The sequence below is a fragment of the Miscanthus floridulus genome, chromosome 2 (genome assembly GCF_019320115.1).
Source record: "Miscanthus floridulus cultivar M001 chromosome 2, ASM1932011v1, whole genome shotgun sequence".
In the NCBI taxonomy this organism is placed as follows: domain Eukaryota; kingdom Viridiplantae; phylum Streptophyta; class Magnoliopsida; order Poales; family Poaceae; genus Miscanthus; species Miscanthus floridulus.
Window position 1 is genome coordinate 156,317,591 of NC_089581.1, and position 18,719 is coordinate 156,336,309.

General features: G+C 44.5%; 1 protein-coding gene and 1 pseudogene across 3 annotated transcripts; both read left to right on the plus strand.

Moving 5' to 3' along the window:
• Positions 1–9,118: 9,118 nt before the first annotated feature.
• LOC136540233 (small ribosomal subunit protein eS1-like) lies at positions 9,119–11,761 on the plus strand. 3 transcript variants are annotated; one of them, XM_066532234.1, is made up of 6 exons: positions 9,119–9,365; positions 9,476–9,581; positions 10,553–10,690; positions 10,772–10,957; positions 11,087–11,287; positions 11,369–11,761. In XM_066532234.1, the coding sequence occupies exons 1-6, from the start codon at positions 9,307–9,309 to the stop codon at positions 11,462–11,464; spliced, it is 786 nt and encodes a 261-aa protein (XP_066388331.1). In that variant the 5' UTR covers positions 9,119–9,306; the 3' UTR covers positions 11,465–11,761. The 3 variants fall into 3 exon arrangements, with proteins under 3 accessions (XP_066388331.1, XP_066388333.1, XP_066388332.1); XM_066532236.1 differs by having other exon boundaries at positions 9,322–9,365; positions 9,476–10,462; XM_066532235.1 differs by having other exon boundaries at positions 9,322–9,365; positions 9,476–9,625.
• Positions 11,762–12,178: 417 nt separating this feature from the next.
• LOC136537306 (uncharacterized) lies at positions 12,179–17,714 on the plus strand (annotated as a pseudogene).
• Positions 17,715–18,719: the final 1,005 nt, after the last annotated feature.

Genomic DNA, 18,719 nt, shown 5'->3' on the forward strand with positions numbered 1-18,719 from the left:
CCTTAGTAGGTTAATCATCATCATTATCACTATCATTTTCATTTTCATGTTCATTATCATCAACATGTTCTTCATCACTTTCATCATCACAAGATTGTACCTTAGTGGCCTTAGCCATGAAGCATGATGAAGATTTGAAGAGAGAAGGCTTCTCATTGATAGCAATGCTTGCAAGAACCTTCTTCTTGGTGGTCTTGTGATCATCACTATCATCATCATCATCACTTGAGGAAGCATCACTATCCCAAGTGACTACATATGAACCACCCTTCTTCTTCTTGAAGGCCATCTTGTCCTTCTTCTCTTTCTTTTCCTTCTTGTTCTTCTTCTTGTTCTCATCATCATTGTCACTATTGTATGGACATTGAGCAACAAGATGATCTTTGCTTCCACACTTGAAGCATCTTCTTGACTCTTCTTTATTCTTGAATGAAGACTTCTTTCTTCTTGCATGGTAGCCCTTCTTCACCATGAACTTGCCAAATCTCTTGACAAAGAGAGCCATCTTCTCATCATCATCATCATCATCCCATGAACCATCATCTTCACTTGATGTTTCTTGCTTAGCTTTTCCCTTGGATGATGTGGCTTTGAATGCCACGCTCTTCTTCTTCTCATCCTTCTTCTCATCTTTCTTCTCCCTCTTTTCTTCCTTCTCATCATCATCCCTATAAGCATAATCAGTCATGATATCTCCCAAGATTTGATTTGGTGTCATTGTATCCAAACCGGACCTCACTAGAATTGATGTAGACTAGGCCTGATCTTTCGAAAGGTATGATAGCATCGATTGGTGGAGACTCGACGTTCACAATCTAGGCTTCGAACCAAGATTGATTCAGACCCCCGCAACCATTACACCACTGCTCCGTTGGTTATCAACCACGCGAACGCGATTGATCTTACCGAGAAGGCTTTCCTGCAAGCGAATCGAGAACATAAGTAAGAACAGGATGAACGCAATCTAAAATTGCAAATAAATATGAGGCTTATGAAATCAAGAAGGAGTTCAAGTCTTTATTCGAAAGGACTAATCGCCATAGGCGAACAAGATAAAGAACTAGGGCCCTGGTTCACAGCAAGCGGCCTTAGCGGCGATAGTTGCAGCAAAACGACGTCTGTTTCATGAGGAAATCAAGAATTAAACAAAACCCAAACCATAAGGAGAGCGATGGCTGCTATTTATAGAGTCTTAGGCGTCACCCCCCTAGATGCGCCCCCTAATGGGCCCAAACACGATACATGGCCCAACGGACCAAAAGACGGTGTCACAGCACCCTGATAGATTCTGGACGCTGACTTATTTTGATGATTCCCATTGATTCCAAAGGTATTTTGATGTGAAACCACTTAGATTAGCTTCCTTATCAAATTAGCTTTTGAACCATATATGGATCGTCGAAAACGGAGTCTGAATGCGTCCTGGGTGACCAGTTTAAGGTAGGCTAGTCTTGGAGGCCGAGGCAGACTCGAACTTGAGTTGCTTTGGGCCTCCACCTCGGGGACTCGAACCGAATTAGCCTCGGACCTCCTTCTTGACTTGTACACCCTTTCTAGCCTCCTACCCCTCCATACCATGTGCCAAACATGGTCATATGCATGTGTGTCATGTCCTCATCATCCTTCCCTTCTTGATGAAAAGTCGTCCTCAGCGTCGATTGTGCTTGAAACTGATCCTGCACAACACAAAGGAGAACGGGGTTGCGAAAACAAAGGGAACTGAAATAATTGTGAGAAGGAACGTGACCATGTTTCCAAGTTTGTAGCATGTCATCTCGCATAAAAATTTCAGCAAGCATGTAGACTCCATGATTCGAACGCACACGATGTATGTCAACACTATCCTGCAAAAGATTAGAACTACCCAAAGATAATATAGGAATAGATGATCTAGCAGACATAGGTAGCAACCAATAATGCTCCCCTTCTTGGAAGTGAACTTGTTTCTTTGATGAACATGAGAAAATGTTTGTATTATTATGGCTGACCTCTAAACGATCATAATCTTGTACAATAAAAGGAGAATTTATATTACTGTGAATGTATACGCGATGTATCATATATTGTCCCTTGTTGCTATATTTGCTAATAACATGATATGTATGTTTAAAAAATGAAGGCAAATCAACATATTTAAATAGGCTCTCATCCAAACAATCTAGGTTACATAAAACATCAAATTCAATATAACCCAAAGTATATAAAGAAGACAACAGTTTGAACTCATCAGTTTTAGTAGCAATATAAATAACATGTTTATTTTCAGCGCAAGTGGTTGGTTCCAAAACATGTAAAACTGAAGCATCATCAACTAATTCATCTTTATCACAAGGAACATCAAGCAAATTATCATGGGACAAAGATAAATCAAGAGAGGGTTCCACTAACAATTGCTCTATGATAGCATGGTGTGTGGAAGAATTTAGTACATTAAAACAATTCTCACCTTCTGTGAGTATAGCACCATGGGCATTACTTGTGTTTTCAGCAGGAGTAATAGGTGCATTGTGGAGTGATGGTTCTGAATTTGCATATGAGGTTGTGAGGTCCTCATTTTCTATCACGTCATCCTCGCTCTTTTGTACATTATCCTACAAAAGGTTAGGCATAGCAGGAGGAATAACAAGAGATTGATCTAGTTGATGCACCTCGTCATTTGAATTAATTACAAGAGATGGATTAACAAAATTTTCTCTCATAAGATCTTTCATATTATTTCAAGTTTGAGATTTATCAGAAGGATCTAAAGACTCCCACCAAGATAAAGCAGAATGTCGTAAAACACTAGATGCATTTTTTTACCTTCCTCCTTAGACACATAAAGCGAGTAGCAAATATGTTATCTATGGCAATTTCCCACTCCATGTACTCATCAGCACGTATACCATTATAAGTTGGTGGATACAAACAACCTGTCATTGTTAGAAGACAGCAAAAGACAACATAAAAGTATTATCCCTATCAACTACTTAGGTTGTGGACAAGAAAAAAACAAGGCACTCAACTCTCAAGTGTCTTACCATGGTCTTACAAGTGTTCTTACCAAAGCAACAGACGGTGCAATCGGTCGGTGACTGTGATACCGTTGTAGCTTAAGTGTAACAGTTGCAAGGCGAACCTATACTTGTTTAGAAGAAAGTGGAGCTTGGACAGGCATAATATAGTAGCAAGGAATAGCAATAATTTAATTCAGAAATTGCAAGATTGAAAAATAATCCCAAGCTAGTCTATGTCGCTAGCCTAAACTCGTCCTAAACCTAGTTCAAGCAAGCAATACAATACAACTCAGCACAATTACTCAAAAGGATGCAAGCACTTCTGAACTTTTTTTTCACTTTCTTTTTCTTTCCTTCTTTATTTTTTCCTCTCTTCTTTTAGGTGTGGCTTTTTTTCCTTAGGAGCACAAAAGAAGTAACCACAGAAAATATGAGCTTAAACAAGTGAAAGACGTGGCCTGTGGAATTTCTAGAAAATGTGCTCGAACTCAACAAAGACCTTGTGACCATGAAAAGAGAATCTTGTGACCACTTTTTGACCAAAATAAAAATCTCTAACTCTGGTAAAGCAGGGGATGGATGGATTCAAAATTTTTTTCTGATCGATTTTGATATATGGAACATCGAAATCCGAGTTCATATGCAAAAACTAGACTAATTTTAAAAATGGACTCTGAATTAGAGGACAAAATGGGAACAATGTGCGTAAAATTGGTCACGACAGCAAGAATTTGATGAAAACAATGAAGACAAGTGTAACAAATAAGATGGCGTGGACTAGGGTTTGATGAATACAAAGGAATCACAACAATACTTGAAGGTGTAGACTAGGCCCGATCTTCTAAAAGGTATGATAGCGTCGATTGGCGGAGACTCGACGTTCATGATCTAGACTTCAAACCAAGATTGATTCGGACCCCCGCAACCATTACACCACTGCTCCATTGGTTATCAACCATACGAACGCGATTGACCTCGCCGAGAAGGCTTTCCTGCAAGTGAATCAAGAACACAAGCAAGAACAGGATAAACGTAATCTGAAATTGCAAATAAATATGAGGCTTATGAAATCAAGGAGTTCAAGTCTTTATTCGAAAGGACTAATCACCATAGGCGAACAAGATCAAGAACTGGGGCCCTAGTTCATAGCAAGCGGCCTTGGCGGCGACAATTGCAACAAAACGATGTCTGTTTCACGAGGAAATCAAGAACTAAACAAAACCCAAACCCTAAGGAGAGCGACGGCTGCTATTTATAGAGTCTTGGGCGTCACCCCCCTAGATGCGCCCCCTAATGGGCCCAAACACGATACACAGCCCAACGGACCAAAAGACGGTGTCACAGCACCCTGGTAGATTCTGGACGCTGACTTGTTTCAACAATTCCTGTTGATTCCGAAGGTCTTTTGATGTGAAACCACTTGGATTAGCTTCCTTATCAAATTAGTTTTCCAACCATATATGGATCATCAAAAACGGTGTCCGGATACGTCCTGGGTGACCAGTTTAAGGCAGACTGGTCTTGGAGGCCGAGGTAGACTCGAACTTGAGTTGCTTTGGGCCTCCACCTCGAGGACTCGAATTGAATTAGCCTCGGACCTCCTTCTTGACTTGGACACCCTTTTTGGCCTCCTACCCCTCCATACCATGTGCCAAACATGGTCATATGCATGTGTGTCATATCCTCATCAAGAATAGTGACCAATATACCAAATCTTGAGGGTAAGCATCTCAAGAACTTATTAGAGAATTCCTTGTCCTCTATCTTCTCACCAAGTGCCTTGAGATCATTTACAATCACTTCCATCCGACGGAACATGTCCGACACACTCTCATATTCCTTCATCTTGAAACTAGCAAATTTATCCTTGAGAATGTATGCCTTAGCACCTTTGATTGCCTTGGTGCCCTCAAATGATTCTTCCAATTTCTTTCATGCCTCATGAGCTCTCTCAATGTTCTTGATTTGCTCAAATGTTCTCTCATCCAAAGCATCATGTATGGCACCAAGGGCCTATTTGTTTCCGCGTCTATGGTGCGTTTGAGCGACAAACGCGAAAACAGCCCACCAAACGCTCCATGCCCGACGCGCGTTGGCCGGCTGCCCGCGACATGAAACATGAAAAGTTGAACTGGATGGTGGGAAATCATGAACGCAGCCCCGGAGCTGCGTTCGCTCAACGCGGCCGCGCGTTACCCACTCCCAGAAACAAACAGGCCCTAAGAGCAATGTCATTGTTTTGGAGTAGCAATTCTTCGGCGGCGGTGGAAGCCTCTTCATCTTCTATCTCAATTTTTATTTCTACCACCTTCTAAATCTCGTGCCATCAAATTGGGGTGGCTTCTTGGTGTTGTTGATTTGAGCTATTTTTACACCGAAGGTTGTTAAGCCTCAAATAACGGTGACCTCTGCTCTGATACCACTTAAAAGGTTTTAATGGCTAGAGGGGGGTGAATAGCCTAATAAAATTTCTACAACAACACTTAACAAAATAGTTAGACAATTTTGAGGCGAAGCAAGTGTTGCGCTAGCCTACTCAAAAGTTGCAAATCACCTACCACAATTCTAGTTTAGATAGTGTTGATTCACACGAGCTATGACACTACCCTATATTAGTGTGCTCTCAAAGGCTAACTAAAGAGCCACACCAACCAACCAAGCAAGCTCTCACAACTAGCTATACTAAAGAGCTTATCAACTAGTTCGCGGTAATGTAAAGAGAGTGATTAAGAAGGTTATACCGCCATGTAGATGAGGGAACCAATCAATCACAAGGATGAATAACAATGAAGACCAATCACCTCGGAATCAATGATGAACACAATGATTTTTTATCGAGGTTCACTTGCTTGCCGGCAAGCTAGTCCTCATTGTGGCGATTCACTCACTTGGAGGTTCACGCGCTAATTGGCTTCACATGCCAAACCCTTAATAGGGTGCCGCACAACCAACACAAGATGAGGATCACACAAACCACGAGCAATCCACTAGAGTACCTTTTGATGCTCTATTGGGGAAAGGTCAAGAACCCCTCACAATTACCATGATCGTAGCCGAAGACAATCACCAACCTCCGCTTAATGATCCTCGCTGCTCCAAGCCATCTAGGTGGTGGCAACCACCAAGAGTAACAAGCAAGATCCGCAGCAAAACATGAACATCAAGTGCCTCTAGATGCAAACACTTAAGCAATGCACTTAGATTCACTCCCAATCTCACTATGATGATGAATCAATGATAGAGATGAGTGGGAGGGCTTTGGCTAAGCTCACAAGGTTGCTATGTCAATGAAAATGGCCAAAGGTTATGAGATACAGTCGGCCATGGGGCTTAAATAGAAGCCCCCACGAAATAGAGCCGTTATACCCCTTCACTAGGCATAACACGGGCTAACCGGATGCTCCGATCCAACTGACCAGATGCTGCTCCTCAGCGTTCGGTCGCCCGATGGCGGCCACGTGTCTCCTACATTCAACTGTGAACATTTGATCTCAACAGTCAAAATGTTGACCGGACGCTCTGATAGAGCTGACCGGACGCTGGACCCTCAGCGTCCGATCGTTTATAGTAAGGGTCCAAAACATGTTTTTGCCGACCGGACACGTCCGGTCATGCTTGACCGGACATAGCCCAGCGTCCGGTGCTTAACCCTAATCACTGTGCTGATCAACAATACGACCAGACGCAGCCCTTCAGCGTCTAGTCGCAGAGTGACCCAGCGTCCGGTCAGTGGACCGACACCAGCATCATTGCGACCAACTTCATTTCACTTCTAACTTCTCCACCCTTGTTCAAATATGTCAACCACCAAGTGTATCACCTTGTGCACATGCGTTAGCATATTTTCACAAACATTTTCAAGGGTGTTAGCATTCCACTAGATCCTAAATGCATATGCAATGAGTTAGAGCATCTAGTGGCACTTTGATAACCGCATTCCAATATAAGTTTTAACCCTCTTAATAGTACGGCTATCAATCCTAAATGTGATCACACTCTCTAAGTATCTTGATCACTAAAACAAAATAGCTCCTATGGTTTATACCTTTGCCTTAAGCTTTTTGTTTTTCTCTTTCTTCTTTCTAAGTCGAAGCACTTGATCAACATCATGGTATCATCATCACCATGCTATGATCTTCATTTGCTTCATCACTTGGAGTGTGCTACCTATCTCATGGTCACTTGATAAACTAGGTTAGCTCTTAAAGTTTCATCAATTCACCAAAACCAAACTAGAGCTTTCACTATGGTTACTATTGTATGCTCTTAAAATGATATACCACATGTTTGGCACATGATAGTTGCTAATCTAGAGATGAATAGCTATAAGTAACTTGATGACCAAAGTATAATTATATAATTGAGTTAATCGCTTTTTATGCAAAATGTTATCAAGCTACCTCCACTTATAAAGCCTTGCATAATCATTGGAGTCAATTTATTTCTGGTTTATGACGGGTAAGTCTAGCTGAGTACCTTCTCGTACTTAGGGTTTTATTCTCATTGTTGCAGATGGTACCGTCTACCATGACTATTGCAAGAATTGCTTCTATCCCGTCGTGGATGAGGAGTGAGCCTTAGGCAGGCATCTTTAATAATCCTTCTATATGCTTTTATGGATGGTGATCATGTGTTGGCACTGTATTTGAACTATGTTAGAAATGCTACTTTTGAACTTTAATTTGCTTCCGCTACTATCTATCAAACTTGGTTTGTAATAACTCTATTTCGTACTCTGATGAATGAACTGTATCGGTAAACTTTATGTAATATGTGACATGTATGTTGAATCATGTACGATCTTGGTTGTATATGGATCGTTTATCGAGACCCGTCGTGGTACTCGACGGACTACCGGGTTTATATGGGCTAAAGTATGACTGTGCGACCGCTTGCGGGCTGCTATTATACTTGTGTTCTTATAAATTGGTCGATTCTACGACACTTTTATGCCATAAGAATTTCTACCTGTAGTCTTATGATTGTGTGTTGTGCAGCAACAATGTGGAGGAAACTCTGGAGCATTTATTCTTCGATTGCACTTTTAGTGCGTGGTGCTGGCGTCTAGTTGACTCACTTGGGGACCCTCGCTATGCATCATGGAGAGGCTGCAATCTACCCGAGTTGGTTTGGTGCACCCATCTTTATGGAGATTGTAATTTTAGTGGCTTGGTGTATTTGGACTTTGCACAATCATGTCATCTTTGATGGTGTTGTACCTTCTTTAGGGCAGTTGAAGCCTAGTCATAGGGAGGAGCTTTTTCTTTCTCTTCTTAAGTGTAAGTCCACGAAGAAATATGTTCTTTAGGACTGGCTTGTTAAATCTGATGATTCCTCGTCGGCCCATGCATAGAATCCACAGTCTTCCACAGTTTGCAGCTTCAACAAATTGTTACCACATCGAACATATCAACCAAATTAGGGATTTGATGAAAAACTTACCCTAAACTTCCTGCATTTGTAGTACCTACGGCCTGGCTGACCGTTACTCCACGAGATCCACCTGCAAGCCTTCATCTTGTAGTAGCATTCCACCTGGGGCTCATACGCAAGAGGCCCATTGCATTACAGCATCGGTGAGCCCTGACTGTCGTAGCCGCTGCCACCTTGGTCGCTTGAAGCGGACCACCAAGATGAACGCGCACTTGACTCAGCCAACGACGGCGAAGAACTGACGCTTGACTCCACCACCGGCGCCGCCACGATGCTCACTTCCACCCTAATCTAGCCGGCGCGGAACCTATCAGTCGGAGAGGGACATAGACGGGGGAGGGGAAGGCGTATTTGGGGGAGGCACGACTCCGACAAGTCAGGCCCACCAAATCCGCCCATTCAACATTTCTGACAAAGCGGGTCCAAGCGCCACCATGTCAAACCACGCCACGTTGGATGTCCATGCAAGCAAAATAGCCTACCAAAACCACCTAGGGGGTTCCTTGGGGGGTTAAGTAGTCACATGCCCAAATCTCATGGGGTTAAGTAGACCCTCTCCTTTCCCCGTTCGCCGCTGGGCCGGTGCACATGAGTACAGGGTTACAGGCCCGTTTCAGTTTGGAACGACAAGGCCCAACTAAACCAGCCGGATATATATATACTGCGTGGTAACCCTAACCGCCACCAGCCTCGGCCTCTCCTCCCGGCTCCACCACACGGAGCCGCTGCCGCGACAACGCCAGTACGCCACCGCCACCAAGCCTGGTCCGAATAACCCTGCTGGGCTACCGCCGCCGCCGCCCTTCGACGATATATTCGCCGGCCCGAGACCTCAAGCACCAGCGCGGCGGCAGCGTCAGCGGCGGAGGCGGCGACCATGGCTGTTGGCAAGAACAAGAGGATCTCGAAGGGAAAGAAGGGCGGGAAGAAAAAGACGTGAGTTTGCTTGCCTGTTCGTCCAGTTATTCAGATCTTGCTCGGGCCGATTGCTTTGTTCCTTTATCCGGTGCTGATGCGTAGGTGTGGTTCTTCCTTGTGTTATGCAGCGTCGACCCCTTCTCTAAGAAGGATTGGTATGACATCAAGGCCCCGTCGGTGTTCAGTGTGCGCAACATTGGGAAGACTCTAGTGTCCAGGACACAGGGTACCAGGGTCTGTTTTTCCTTTCATTCTTGATGTTTTCTCCAGGACACAGGGTGGGTACCAGGGTCTGTTTTTCCTTTCATTCTTGATGTTTTCTCGTACTGCTTCTACGTTGTGGCGTGATGTTGCACATATATGTTCTGTCTATGTAGACCGCGGTAGGATTAGTTATCATAGATTACTAGATTAGTCATCTACGGAGTAGTATCTTTGTGTTCGTTCCCGCGCTTGTGTCAAAGCTGTGGTGAATGATTTACTTATATCATCCGAAGAATTCTTAGGATCAAATGGACGATCTCGTTAGGGCGATCTTGATAGATCGTTAGTCAGTATCAAAGATCGCTCTCTCGCCTGCTTATTCTAATTTGTGTGCGAAGGGGTATTATTATGTGCCATGCAACTAGAATGTCATAGTTAATCTGCTGCTCCACTGATAATTAAGTATTAAGTCCCTGACTCCCTGTTTGAATTTTTTTATAGATGGCAGTTGCTCAAACTATCAGAAAGTCAATCTAATTTTGCAATTGCCCACCTCAGTTTCTGATGTCCCGTCTGTTACTATTTGTCATGCTCATGCATTGATGCTACTTGACTTATTATGCATTTTCACTGTTGGAATTATTATGATGATCATGTGCTTCCTCTGTTGGAATTATTATGATGATTACGTGCTTCCTCTGTTGAATTATTATGACGATTACGTGCTTTTGATTTTATACCATAGCCAATAGCATTATGAATTGCCATTTATTTGGGGATCTTAACTCTAACTTGTTTATCACAAGGTTATAGATCTCATTTGTTCACTATATCTTGATGAATAATCAGTTACCTATCACTGAAGGTTACATGATCTCTTTAGTTATGCTGTTCCCTTTATGTTTTATCAGGTGCTACTCTATTTGCAACTTTATTCAGAACGTAGATACACTATTTGATGGCCTAATATGCTGATCCATGCATCTTTCCTGTTGTTTTAGATTGCTTCTGAGGGTCTGAAGCACAGAGTCTTTGAGGTTTGCCTAGCTGATCTTCAAGGTGATGAGGATCAGGCTTACAGGAAAATCAGGCTCCGTGCAGAAGATGTGCAAGGCAGGAATGTGCTCACAAACTTTTGGGTAAGTATCAGACTTCTATTGCTCACAGCTGTTGCCCTTTTATTGTGTTTTCAGTCACTAAATTGTTCTCTCTATTATTAGGGCATGAATTTTACTACCGATAAACTTAGATCCCTAGTGAGGAAGTGGCAGACATTAATTGAAGCCCATGTTGATGTCAAGACAACCGACAACTACATGCTGCGCTTATTCTGCATTGGCTTCACCAAGAGGCGCCCAAACCAGGTCAAGAGAACCTGCTATGCTCAGGCGTCCCAGATCCGGCAGGTAACGTTTCTGTCCTTATGACATACGTAGCCGAGTTATATAACTGTGCTAGCAACGACGACATCTCATACATCAAAGAGGCCTCTAAACTATGTTTGCTGCTGTCTCTTTGCCTTGTTCTGCATGCAGATCCGCCGCAAGATGGTGGACATTATGGTGAACCAGGCCTCTTCCTGTGATCTTAAGGAGCTGAATTCAAAGTTTATACCAGAAGTGATTGGCAAAGAGATTGAGAAAGCTACCTCCAGCATCTTCCCGCTTCAGAATGTTTTCATCCGCAAGGTGAAGATCCTGAAGGCCCCAAAGTTTGACCTTGGGAAGCTTATGGAGGTAATTGCTGCATCCACAAAGTAATAATGTTTTTGGACAGCCTACCAGTTATTTATAATACAAACACTTGTTGCTTCTCAGGTTCATGGTGACTATAAAGAGGATGTTGGCGTGAAGCTTGAGAGGCCTGTCGAGGGAGATGAGGCTGGACAGGAGGTTGCGGCTACTGCGGAGTAGTATAGTCGTTCATCGCTGTTTTGCTGCTTTTCATATTAGAAGATATATCTGCAGCCACAATGGCCACCTTTATATTTGCTTTTGACATGAGAACTTCGTAGAATTGCCTGACAAGGCGAGAATAGAACAAGGTTGTTTGGATCGTTCAATTTGTGGAGTACTAGTGCTGTGTAAGCTACTTTTGAATGGTGATCCAGTATCTCGTTCGTATGAGATGCACCATGCCCTTTTTAATAGCAACGGATAGTGGCCTAGAGCATCTCCAAGAGATGAGCTCATGGGCTTTTATGAATGTCAGTTAAGTTATACTCCTACTTTGGACATCACTGATAGTGGCTTAGAGCATCTCCAAGTTATGAGCTGCTATCTTTCTCTAGGTGGATTTTAGAAATTTTGGAAGAAATAGAGCTCTAACAGCTTTTTTTTTTGGTATCTAATGAGCCAAAATAAGATGTATCCCTTCTCCCTAGCTATAGATGCACGCCGCCGCTGTTCGCGGTGGCTGGGTAGGTGATCCCTTCTCCCTAGCTATAGATGCACGCCGCCGCTGTTCGCGGTGGCTGGGAGTCGGTGTCGTTGTCTTGGTTGGAAAATGCACCTGGCTGCGGTTCCTCCCAATGCCGCTGCCACTGCATCGGCCCCCTTCCCTGGTATGAGCTCCGGTGAGTTGGGCAGACTTATGCAATTTTTAAATTTCTCAATTGCTTCCGTGCTATGAGCTCAGGTGAGTTGGACAGGCCTAGATGCGATTTTTAAATTTCTCTATTGCGTGATGTGGTTTGTGAGATGCATGAGCAGTGTTCCAAGTGCTTGGTGTTGCAACTGAAAGTATTGTGTTTAATTTTAAATCAATGACATGTTAGACAAAATCACTGAATTGGGCAGCACGATTACTGTAGCCTCAGTAGCACTGTCCATGATATATTTTGGGCTATGCAGAAAGTGACAAGTGAAAACAACCCCTCGCTGGGATGAATCTGGAGGAACTTGTGAGAGGAAAATACTGTTCCGGATAAAAAAAGATGCGGATCAAGCCAGGTTTAAGGGCACGTGAACCGGACCAATACATTTGCATGCTACTCCCTCCATTCCAAATTATAAAAGCATGCTACTCCCTCCATTCCAAATTATAAAATGTTTTGGCATTCCTAGATACATAGATTTTGCTACGTATCTAGATATACACTTATGTCTAAATACATAGTAAAATCAATGTATCTAAGAAAGCCAAAACATCTATTAATTTAGAATGGAGAAAGTATATGTTGAGATAGTACGGCAGGGCAATGTCTAAATTTGGAATGGAGGAAGCCAAATCAATGCATCTAAAAAAGCCAAAATATCTTATAATTTGGAATGGAAGAAGTATATGTTGGACCCTGCTGGGCACGTTCGGCTGGTCAGGTTCTAACTGATTTCGGATGATTTGGATGATTCAATAGTATTCTGAGAGAGAATAAGCTAAAATAAGTTAAAACAAGCTGAAAGGCTGGGACCTGACCAGCCGAACGTGCCCAGCAGGGTCCTCTTGTTACTGTCATCGTTGAAAAGTATAGGACTATCTATTAGCAATTTTTAACTACTCAGGAATAGAGTACATTACCCGTATCTGGTACTCCTAAGATAAATGTTAACACATACTCGATGTGCTTCCAATCTCTATATACTAATCTTGCTTCCAAAAGCGGGCTAACCATTGTGCCACGTCGCCCGTTAAGCCGCAAGCCGTCGGATCGAGCAATCAGGCGATTTGGACCGTCTGATTGCGGGTCGGTTCGGGCGCGGACCCATCCGTCGCCCGTTAAGCTGTAGAACCGGGCGCTCGCGAATCGTGGCCTCCGCGAGGCCAGTACCGAGTACCGACGTCTCCGCCGCCTCCTCCGGCTTCCGCTCCCGCGCGCCCACCGTACGCGTGGTGCCGCGCCGGCACGAGAGGGGCCCGCCGGTGGCCGCCCCCGGCCCTAGCACGGCCGTGCCCCCTCCCCTCCTCCCCCAGCGGGTGACGCGCGCCACCGCGCCGCATCCGCCGCTATCGAGTGTCGACGCCTCCCCCGACGCGGCCCCCGCGGTGGCCGGCCCCTGCCGCGGGCGCGGACGCATCTCCCCGGCACGGCCGGCTCCCGACAGTGGCCCTGGGCGACTGTTCCATCTCCACGTCGTCGTCACCAACTTCCTCCACAAGCCCCTCAAGTCATTCGTGAAAGCTCTAGTTTGGTTTTGGTTAATTGATGAAACCCTAAGTGCTAACCTAGTTTATCAAAGTGATTATGAGATAGGTAGCACTACTCCAAGTGATGAAGCAATGACGAAGATCATGACAATGGTGATAGCATGGTGATGATCAAATGCTTGAACTTGGAAAAGAAGAAAGAGAAAAACAAAAGGCTCAGGGCAAAGGTATAAAATGTAGGAGCCATTTTGTTTTAGTGATCAAGACACTTAGTGAGTGTGATCACATTTAGGATAGATAGCCGTACTATTAAGAGGAGTGAAACTCGTATCGTAATGCGGTTATCAAAGTGCCACTAGATGCTCTAACTTATTGCATATGCATTTAGGATCTAGTGGAGTGCTAACACCCTTGATAATATTTGTGAAAATATGCTACCACATGTGCACAAGGTGTTTGTAGGGTTGAGATGGGTTTGGGTCCCTTCATTTTCCCGAAAGCTCGGCGGGATTTGGCGCTTTCGGGAAAATGAAATGTCTATTTTCTATTGCGCTGGATACAAAATTCTTGGTGGTTGGCACATTTGAGCAAGGGTGAAGAAGTTAGAGTTGAAATGGAGTTGGTCGAAATGATGCTGGCGTCGGTCTACTGACCGGACGCTGGGTCACTCAGCGACCGGACGCTGAAAGGCTGCGTCCGGTCGAGCTGGCAGAGAGGTCGCCAGTTTCGGTGTTACACCGGACGCTGGACCTGAGATGCACCGGATGCTGGTTTCTGCGTCCGGTCAAACTGACGGGTCTGCACAGTCGCTGGGGTTGAGCACCGGACGCTGGTCTGCGTCCGATCAAGATGGACCGGACGCGTTTGGTCGAAAAAACATGCCTCGGGGAGCTTACTGGAAACGACCGGACGCTGGGGCTTCAGCGTCCGGTCAGTTTTGACCGGAGCGTCCGGTCAGCTTCGTAGCCGTTGAAATCTGACGAACAACGTTTGAAGCTGGTGACGCGTTGCGTCCATCGGGCGACCGGACGCTGAGGGCCAGCGTTCGGTCAGTATGACCGGAGCGTCCGGTCAGAGCGCGTTTTGCCCAGTGAAGGGGTATAACGGCTCTATTTGATGGGGACTCTATTTATAGCCCCATGGCCGGCTCAAGGGACATCTCTTGCACATTTTCATTGACATAACAACCTTGTGAGCTTAGCCAAAGCCCTCTCACTCATCTCCATCATTGATCCATCATCATTGTGAGATTGGGAGAGAATCCAAGTGCATTGCTTGAGTGATTGCATCTAGAGGCACTTGGTATTCGTGTTGCGCTGCGGATTTTGCTTGTTTTCTCTTGGTGGTTGCCACCACCTAGACGGTTGGAGCAGTGGTGAAGGATCGGCACGAGTTGGTGATTGTTTGTGGCCGCCTTCGGTGATTGTGAGGGGAGTTGTACCTTCCCCGGCGGAGTGCCGAAAGGTAACTCTAGTAAATTGCTCGTGTCATTGAGTTACCTCACTTGTGGGTCGGTTCTTGCGGTGTCCTATCATGTGGACGAGGTTTGTGAAACACCTCTTAGCCGCCGAACCACCAAGTGTTGGTCGACACAACGGGGACTAGCGTGTTGGCAAGCACGTGAACCTCGGGAGAAAAATCGGTTGTCTCTTGTCATTTGCATTCTCCCGGTGATTGGCTTGATCTTCATCTTGTGATTGGTTCATCCCCTATACGGCGGTATAATCACCCTACTTACTTGTCTACATTCTTGCAAACTAGTTGATACAAGTTCTTTAGTGTAATTAGAATTGAGAGCTTGCTTTATTATTTACATTCATCTAGTTGAGCTCTTTGGAGTAGCAAGTTTGTGTGCCTAAGTAATCATTGCAACTAGAATTGTTGGATAGGTGGCTTGCAACCCTTGTAGAGCTAGAGCAAGTTTGCATTACGCTATTTGTCATACTAATCAAATTGCTCTAGTTAATTTGTAGATTTTTAAATAGGCTATTCACCCCCCCCCTCTAGCCATATTAGGACCTTTCAATTCGCTAGGTGCTTCAAGCCCAAGCGGCGGGGAGGCAAACAATCCCCGCCGCTCCACTGGGATCACAGCAATGGCGCCACCCCGCAGCAGCAACTGGAGTTCCTGCTCTACATTGCGTTCGACGCCTTCGCCCACAACCTGCACTTGCTGGAGGCTGGCTGTAGGCAGAAAGGTGAAGAATTTGGTTTGGCTACCCGACAGCTCGAGCAATTTGTGGTTCTCAGGAAGATAATCGATTGGAAGAGGGCCGATTTCGATGGGTTCCTTTCCAACCTGGGCTTTGCAAAGGTTGGGGCACCGCCGCCACGAGCAAGGATCATGGGTGGGCGTCCCCTGTCCCTGCACCAGCACCAGCACCAGTAAGCGACTAGGAGGATGGTGGTGGAATTGGGGAGAGCGAGGCAGTGGACAATGCTAGTGGTACACAGCAGCCAGCACAGATATTGCCTGCCCGGCTGCTTAACATTCCTTTGTCGAATGTGGAGCGTCTGCGGTCTACGCTGTCGACAGTTTCACTAACAGAACTCATTGAATTAGTCCCGCAGCTGGTGAGCAGATCATCAACATCGGCAGATGCACATCCTGACAAGAAGCTTTTCTCAGTGCAAGACTTCTTCAGATATGCAGAAATTGAAGGTAACATCATTTTTCATTTTCGAACAGAGAGGTGTCCTCATTTCAGTATGTAGGCTCATGGTCTGCAATTGCCAATCATGCATCGATTTTACCGTATGGCACCAGTCGAGGGAATCACCAAATTAGATCAGTGACCGTCAGTCCTCTGTACAAGGCTGAAATGCCAGTTTTTATGTCGAAATTCTTATATTGTGCACAATTTAATCACTAGACTTATTCAAATATGTAGATTCTAAAATCTGTACTGATGTTATCCATTATTGTACCACTGTATCTAGAAAATTTAGGTGACTACTATCAAAGATATTCCTATCAGACATTTTAATTGATCCATCTGTTATTTTTCCTGTTAGTACACTTTTGGTCAAGCTACGGTCTATATCCATCATAGGATTTTCAAACTATGGCTCTAATCGGTGCCTCAGCAATTCAACATTCTGCATAACATAGTGATACTTATGAAAAGGTTGTTCTTTTATGTATTAGCTGGATCATAAGGTGATATTTGTAGCTGATGTTTTGCTGCTGCAGGAAAGCGATTCTTTGAAGGGTTAGACAGAGATGGTGATGGCCAAGTCACTCTAGAAGATCTCGAAATTGCAATGAGGAAGAGGCGGTTACCAAGGAGGTATGCTAGAGAATTGTTCCGCCATACAAGAAGGAACTTCTTTTCGAAATCAATTGGGTGGAAGCAATTTTTATCCTTGATGGAACAGAAGGAGGCAACCATTCTCCGAGCATATACCACGTTGTGTTTGAGCAAGTCCGGAACACCTCACAAGAATCAAATTTTGACTTCCTTGAAAGGTGCTGGACTTCCGGCCAATGAAGATAATGCCATTGCCATGCTACGGTATCTAAATTCTGATTCAGAAGCATCAACCTCATGGCCATTTCTGGAACTTCATGCTTCTACTTCCTTCAGAACGCCTTGAGGATGATCCTCGGTATGTCTGATGTATCCTATTACAAGAAACTTGTGCTTGAATTGGCTTTAGTGAATTGTGACTCTGCAACTATCACCAATTCTGACTTTCTTTCAACATTATATGGTGCTCTCTTTTCCATCTTACCTTTTCTTCACTTACAAATGCATTCAGGAACATCTGGTTTGAAGCTGCTACTGTTGTTGCTGTTCCCCCACCTATAGAAATATCCACAGGAAGTGTTTTGAAGTCTGCTTTAGCTGGAGGTCTTGCAAGTGCGCTCTCTACCTCTCTGCTGCATCCTATTGATTCAATGAAGGTACAATACCATGCTTGTTTATACTGTTTTAGTTCAAACAAGTGATTCAATAAAGCACATTTTAATTAGGAGCTCTCTGTGTATAGATATTCCTTTATTATGACTATGATTGCCAATCACAAATCAATAAGCATCTGGTTTGCCAATGCATTATCTGTAACCTCATGGATTAGTTGCAACAAATGGAAGCTTTGGCCTAATCCAAAGCCACTTATGCCTAGACTATAAAAACCTTTTGACACTTGAGGAAGGCTTCAGCAAGACGATGGCCAGAGAGACACCAAGGACGACGAAGATGCGCTCGAGCTCGAGGTCAAATTGAAGGATCGAAACGGGCGACCAGAGGGGGGGTGAATGGTCGCGGAAGCCAAAAATAATTTCTAACCCTTCCCCTAAACACAAAACCTGATTAAATCATGTTTTTCAAATCTGGCCAGAACTCTATGTACCTAGTAAACCTGATGTGGACGAAAATCCGTAACTCCGATCGACCTAAACATTTGTCAGATTAAACTAGATGAAATTACGAAACTAACCCAACTGGAATCACGTCAATCGGACTTACGGATCTTGAGATAAAAATAAAACAAGCAGACTATGTCAGATGCTGACGAGAATTGTAAAGAACCAATCGAGATGCACAAGATCAATCATTATAGATGAAAGATTAAATTGAGTAATTGAACTTACAAAAGTGCATCTAGCCTCCGCCCGAACATCCTCCCTCTCTTAATCGGAGAGATCAACAAAAACCACTCACTAGAATTCAAACCCTAGGCTAGACCGGAGAGAGGAAAACTGAACCGTGGAACCCTGGGGCACGAGTACTGTTCACGGGTACTGTTCACGCGCGTGAATAGTAACTCGCCGAGAGTCCAAAAGGGTTCAACCTCCTCAACCCTAGGTGCCACATATTTATATCTCCAAAGGGTGGCACGACCTATTTTCACATAACTCCCTACGCTAAATAAATCCAACGTAGGGGCGTAAATTCCAATTACGTCCTCCATGGCAAATTCCGCGATGTCCGCGATCCCTCCATCTCCGCGATGTGATCCTCGCGATGTCGCCGCACGACCATCCGAAATCGTATCGCGATCGCCAGAATTTTCCATCTTCGGCCAACGCCTGCCGCACGGGCGTCCCGGTACGATGCATGGCTTTGTGGCTCAACCAGC